Consider the following 7,096-nt stretch of genomic DNA (forward strand, 5'->3'; position numbering starts at 1 on the left):
CGGGGAGAACATGCAAACTCCACACAGAAAGGCCCTCGCCAGCCACGGGGCTCGAACCCGGACCTTCTTGCTGTGAGGCGACAGCGCTAACCACTACACCACCGTGCCGCCCCCCCTGTATTTTGTATCCTTTATAATGATATTTCCGTCGTCGGTGTCCTACACTGCAAAAAATTGAAAACCGAATTTAAGGACAAAATGATTTAATACTCGTCAAATGATCTTGCTGCATGGACAGATATTTTTACTTGATAAGACCTCTTCGAATAAGTTGGTTGCAATTTAGAACTAGGTTTAATAATCTCAGATTTGGTGTATTGCATTCTTCTAATAGGAAACGCTAGATCGTTTCAACTATTTTCCAAGCTCTTTTCACTTGCTAAGATATCATTTTTTGCAGTGCATCCATATTTTGTCACTCGCCGGAGTGTGTACCGTACGTGGGCTGCTTTGAAGCCCAAGCTGTACAGTACGACCCGGAATAATGTGCTACGACTTGGAAAAAACTTCCATGACTATTCCTAAGTTGCACGCATTTATTTCCCTGAGTGTCAGGACCAAGCGATATTAAAGTCGGGATTATAGTTGTGGTGTTTCTGCTCCAGACTGGAACTAAATTCAGGCAGAGTGACAGTTATAGGTGTAGTTATAGTTATCGGTGTTGTGGGACCCGGGCCCTTAAATTATCACAGGGTACTTTGCTGAGATAATGTGGATATTGTGGTATTTCTATAAATTTTTTTAATTTTATTTTTTATTATAATGACCTACTGACTGACTCACTGAATTCAGCACCAGGGCTTTGAACCAGAATTTTTTTCCTATTGGTTCGTTCCGAACAGAAACAGAATTTTAACGTTTCCGGTTTTGGGTTCCACCATTAAATAGACGTTCCTGAACCGGTTAGAACAAAAAAAATTTCGTTCCCGGAGCGGTTAATTACGTTCCCTGTCAGCTGTTTAACAAATGGCTATAAAATTATGTCTCTGTCTCATCCAGCTTAAGCCAAATGTAGGCTAATTCTATTACAACCTTCATTAAATAAGACAAGAAATAATTCAAAACAATTATTATTTCAAATGTTGGCGATTTGGATTCTCAGTATGTCTTCCCATCTACACAAACAGAAAAAGTGCCAAAAACGAAAGATAATTCGTTTAGTGTGTTACCAAAGGCTAGTCAGGCCCTATGCATTGATAGGCTAACAGAGGTTAACGTCATTTAATGTTCGCGAGCCTCTCATTAACGTGGACAAATATATTGATATCGTGTTTGAAATTGACGTTTTTGAATAACGATAGACTGCAATATTTACCTCTTATTTAAGATGTGGAGACGTGATAGTAGTCCACCCTCCCGCTCTCTCCATTCAGTCAGCGAATGTCACACAGGAAGTGAACCCCAGCGGGTCATAGAAACTTGCGCAGGAGAAGAATGACTTTTTTATTTGTAGGCTACGGAAACTTTGAGGAACGAAATAAAAACCGGTATTAACCGGTTACCATTATTTTTAATAAGCGTTTCTGTTCCGGAACATAAAAAATAATAAAGTTTCTGGTTTCGTTTCTGTTCCATGTGAAATAGAAAAAGTTCCCGGTTTTCGTTTTCGTTCCTTGAACCGGTTCAAAGCCCTGTTCAGCACATTATGTGCACATAATTTTTCAACTTATTTCTCCCCACTTTTCCAGTGCCTTTTTTTTTTTTCCCTTTTCCTTCTCCTAACACAATAATTGTGTTGCTGGCAGTTTGCAAACCTGTATATTGTGGTCCATACCACGATACCATATAAATGCCTTTGAGAGCAATGATGCGATATTTTTGTCATACCGCCCTCCCCTATTATAAAAAGTCTGTTTAATCTTAGAAATAACCTTATTAACAGAGCTGCTGTGGCACACGGTGTTCTCAGAAATATTGACCATTTGGACTCCCTTGGATTGAGAATTCTCAATTCAATCACAGTGATGACAAGTGTTGCCAGGCAAGGCAAACCTCGCCCGGTCGCACTTATGATGAATATGAAGGAAGATATCGCGAAAAAACGATTTTGACCTTTTTGGTGACCTCGACCTTGTGTGTGAACCTACTTGGCCAATAAACATGGTTCTGATTCTGCTGCTCTCAGCCAATCAGAACACACCGTACTGTGCGATTGTTACACTCTTGCAGCACGATGACACTGTATATGAAGCGGTAGCCACAAAAACCTTGACCCGGACGACCCCTAAAATGTTGGCGGTTCTATTTGAGACCAATGCCCATCTGTCCTGAAAGTTTCATGAAGATTGATCCAGCTGTTTTCCCGTAATATCGTTCATGAAAGAAAGAAAGAAGCCCGACCGAAAACAATACCTCACCCCCTGGTGGACTCCGTCCCAGGCGAGGTAATAACCGATCATGTATGTGGAAGAGGGCAGATAGCACTTCCTTTCCTCTCCTGTGACCAGCAGATGTTCCAAAAGGTGCAGTGTTTAGCTTTGCTTCATCCTGAATTCAAGCCAGACATGTTGTCCAAGCGTAGCTGCTGCGTTGGGATGTGGATGTTTTCGATCCACACGGCGCACACGCGTTACTAGGACACTGCGTTTTTATGAATAAAACCAGCAGCCAAAAGTATCACCGTGTCAATGAAACCTGGGGGAAACGGTGCGGCTTATCCGTCTATTTATCACCATCTTACAAATCTACATCTTGCACTTCAGTGTCGATTATGATTGTAAAGAATCAAAACGCCATATAACCATTTTTTTTGTTTCAATTTTTATGTGATTTTATTCTTGTGGTGTTTGCGCTTCCCAGTGCATGAGATTGATTGATTGATTGATTGATTGATTGATTGACTGCTTTAAACTACATGCTTTAACCCCTCCGACATGCTTTAACGCACTCCTCAGCTTCTCATCACCTTCTTTTAACTCGTGTTAATAATTTGGTGAAGGTATGGGGCTGAAGCAGGGCAGGCTACAGACCACGCCGTCAACTCCGCCATTAACGTGGGCCTCACCGCGTTCAACATGGACAACCTGGGCATCAAGGCCATGGTGAAAAAGACGGGTAAAGAAACAGCACATGCCATTCTGAAAGACTACAGGGTAATGGACACGGCGGCGGCGACGGACGAACAAGAAGAGAAACCCAAAGAGCGGAAATAGACTGATGGATTGTATTGTAACGGTCAGGGTTCTGCTTTAGAGATCCGTTTTATATGGAAAATAAAAAACTGTCATGCTGTGTTCTGAGTATATACAGGTTTACCATCAGGGTGGACAGACCTGCTTTAGATTATTTCCAAAAATTAACCTCTAACTCTTCTCACTGTTTCATTATTTACCGACATGCTGCCTATAAATTACAGTTCAGGTCTATTTTTATACTGATCAACTCTTTCTAAGAATCCTAACAACAGGTTTTGAAGAAGTTCTCCATTGTGGCCTTATTCTCTGCTCGCTGCGAAAGTCTAATAGATAGTGATCGTTCTACTGTAGTTTAATTCAGAACAATGGTACTTTGACTTTTATTTGTCAGTCACGACATCGATACGACCAAATCGGAACGCAGAACAAGTACGGATTCACAATCCATCACTTTGCTTCACGTCAGGAAGCGGAAAACTCTGACTGACTAACGTTTGAACAAATTGGGATTTAACTAATCCTAATCCTGTCCGACTAGTTGAAATCAAACATTTATTTAACACACTAGTTCTTTCAGTCAAATCTATTTCAGTCCATCATTTGTTAAGAACCTTTTTGCCAGGACTACTTCAGCGAGGTTATTCATCGAAGATGAATAATAAAAGGAAGGAGTCGCCAGTGCAAGTGATTTGTAACAGATTTGTCAGTTAAAACTCTACGTTTTCTCCCACAGCACAGTTTACAGGTTTATCAGTAGCGTGATTTTTTTTTCCCCTCCTCCTCTCTGTCATATTAACATCAAAAAAGCTGGCTGTGTGGAATAACTGTGTTTATAGCTGCTATAACAGGAAGGAACTTGTTTCATGGACATTCCATAGCTTTAAACATAACGCAGCTATAAACGGATAAAAATACTGCCCTCCTTTAATTTATTAAACACCGTAATCGTCAAGTTTTTGTGGTGTAAGAGGATTGAAAACACTTTTTCTATAAACGCACACCTTGATTGTGTAGTTTTGTAACTTTTTGACTTGACGCGTTACATCTTCACCCTTAAAAACTATCATTCATTTTAATTAAATTAATAATTTTAATAAAAAAACAAAACGTCATTTTTAAATGAATTTCAGGACTAATGGGCGATTCTCATGAAGCTGCAGTGAACATGTCCAGGACGCATTTTCCAAAATCAATACTTAATTCACATAAACTCTGATATTTTGTGTAAAGAAAATAGGGAGCACTGTATGGACAAATGGTTTTCATCATCATATAAACTAACTTTTATATCAATTAAACAAAAAATCTATGGAAATTCTCATTACCGTTATGTGTCCGCATCCCTTTTTTTAATGTTCACTTTAAATCATATAAAAATTCCTAATTATATAAAAAATAATAGTGTAAAGTTATTTTAAAACATCTATATTTATGCATAATATTAATATTTTTTGTGTTGACCAAAAAAAGGTACTTGATTTTAAACAAAATAAATGTGTCCGCACCAAATGTTTCTCATTACCGTTTCATGATTTCACCCCCCTATAAAAAGTACACCGTGCCTTTTAAATTGATCAGCTATCCCATGATGCATCACTTCAGATACAAGATTCAAAATGGAGACAAGGTCAGTTGCTCACTCTTCTCTTACTTTGTGATATTTATGTTAATGTTGCTAAATCTGTCCTCAGTTACACTGTCTATTATCATTACCGTTATGGTTTAATACTCATTACTTTAAAAAATAAAAAATATATATATTATTTTATGATTATTATCACAATATAAGGCTTTAACATGTGGCAAAGTTATAGGATGCTAGCATGTGTCAGGTTATTTGTGAAATTAGCCAAGAGTATCTCATTACCGTTACTCAATATTCTCATTACCATTCACTGTGAGGGCAATAAATAAATGTCAAAAAATATATAAAGTAATTGGCATGGACTGTGCTGTTCATTTAATGGGATATTTTGTGGAAATATGAAATAAATTGTCAAATGTTTTTAACTCATGATCTAGCTTCATCATTTACTGTAACGGTGATGAGAATTATTCTGGATCATGTAAGCCTCAAATAAGAATAAAATTCCATTAAAATATTTTTCCGTTAAAAAAATATCAACATAGTAAAGTTCACACTATTTTAGGCTCTCAACTTGAAAAAATACTGAAATAAGGTGAAAAACTTTATGTTAATGTGAAGGTCTTCATGAGAATCACCCTAATGTCCTGGTAGCAGCTACATCTGCGTTCATAAGGAAAATTCTCATCAATTCTGTGTTGTAAATGCAAACGATGGTGAACTGGTGCTTGGGTAGAATATACAAATTACAAATTGGTGGGCGGAGTCTTGTTCCTAATTATTCAAAGTCGAATCAAAGATCGTGCTGAAATTCTCACTCATTCCAAAGTCGGAACAATTTCATAAACGGTGCAGAAAATTATGTGTGTGTGTGTGTGTGTGTGTTTCAGACAACTAAACATACAATTTGATGAATAAAGGCCAAAGTTAGTGAGTGAAAAACTCAATGTTCAACTGGAAATGGTTTCTATAAACGTTCATGTTCTGTGTCTAAATTCTGCATCGGACTGATGATAAATGACATATGTCTATTTTTAAATGCTTTATTGACAAAGAAATACTATTATTCCATCTCTTTTCAAGCTTTAACTCTGATTCCAAGCACTTTACACTGTGAAGAAGAGGAAAAGATGACCAGCAGATCAGTTAGATGAAGGACGATCAAGTCCGAGATGTGTATAATTGACTACTGATAACTGATAGAAATAGTATTGTTTAAAAGTTTAGATATTTCAGTAGAAGTCCTTTTGAGTTGAAGCTAATATTTGAATGATGCATTGCTATGCAGTTACTCGAGCGTTAGGAAGTGTGTGTGTGTGTGTGTCTTTGCTGCTGTTATTTTAATACGTTAATTCCAAATCAAGCTCGCAGGAATGAGAGGTAGTGGTTTGATTGACAGGTCGGTAGGTAGGTGAGCTTAAACTGGGCTGCTTTTGTGTAAACCAACATTCTGACGTTATTTCTACAAATAAACTCAGTCCTAGTGTTCGGTACAAAGGGCTCTGGGTGGGTAAAACAAATCAGCTCCTCATATTTTACACTGTATATGCAAAATAAAGAGTGACAAACTGTTCAATTGAAATGTCTGTTGCAGGACAACAATCTGAAACAAAATCAGCAGGAAAATAGTTTTTAAAAAATAAAGTTACACTTTGACTCCTGAGCCAATTTCATTTTCTTTTTTTTTTTTTTCTTTTAAACTGTATGAAAAAAAAAATGTGACACAGGATCAAGCATAGCTTCAGACTGCAATGGAAAACCACTTGTGTGTGTGTGTGTCTCTTCTGTTAAGCGCATTCTTACTGTGTAAGCCTTATGTGCAAGACTTGCAAATAAATAACAGTTAAATATTAATATAATTATCTGACACAATAAACTGCTACTCAAACACAATCCTTGTTTCTGTGCATTTATTATTGTGGATTTTCTTCTCAGCGGCTCTCGTCTGTGTCAGCTATGCAGACGACGGATGGATGTAAAAGCACAACAGCAACAAAAATATTTCTTAAGCGCTCATAGCGAAAGAGTTCTAAGCACGAAATATGCAGTATGTAAATGCAGATGGACCTTAAGAGCACACTGGCCAGTAAATCCAAATCGAGAGACAGGCAGCGTCAGTAAACAGGCAATGGTCAGGCGAGACACAAAGACAATGGCAAAGACTATAATTCGGGGTTTCCTGAAAGCCTCTTAAGGCCAAGAGAGTCTTAAATTACCTCCTAAGATCGATTGTCAAGCTAACGTGGTTTTCCCGAACTACATCGTAGCCAAAGTAGTCCTTTAGTTTGCTCTGAATTTACGAGGGACCCGGACCACTCGTTCACAACAAAGAGCGACTCGGTCACAGCCGAATACACAGGATGCGCTGCGCCACCGA

The 7,096-nt window shown here is 38.0% G+C and overlaps 1 protein-coding gene across 1 annotated transcript in view; it reads left to right on the top strand.

Moving 5' to 3' along the window:
* spartb (spartin b) overlaps positions 1-6,612 on the top strand; it is a 57,400-nt gene extending 50,788 nt beyond the window's left edge. Inside the window, exon 8 of the mRNA XM_060897724.1 lies at positions 2,939-6,612. Within this exon, the coding sequence (XP_060753707.1) occupies positions 2,939-3,152 (214 nt within the window). The 3' untranslated portion in view covers positions 3,153-6,612. The remainder of the gene's footprint in view (positions 1-2,938) is intronic.
* The last annotated feature ends 484 nt before the right edge of the window (positions 6,613-7,096 follow it).

The sequence above is a fragment of the Neoarius graeffei genome, chromosome 17 (genome assembly GCF_027579695.1).
Source record: "Neoarius graeffei isolate fNeoGra1 chromosome 17, fNeoGra1.pri, whole genome shotgun sequence".
NCBI lineage: Eukaryota > Metazoa > Chordata > Actinopteri > Siluriformes > Ariidae > Neoarius > Neoarius graeffei.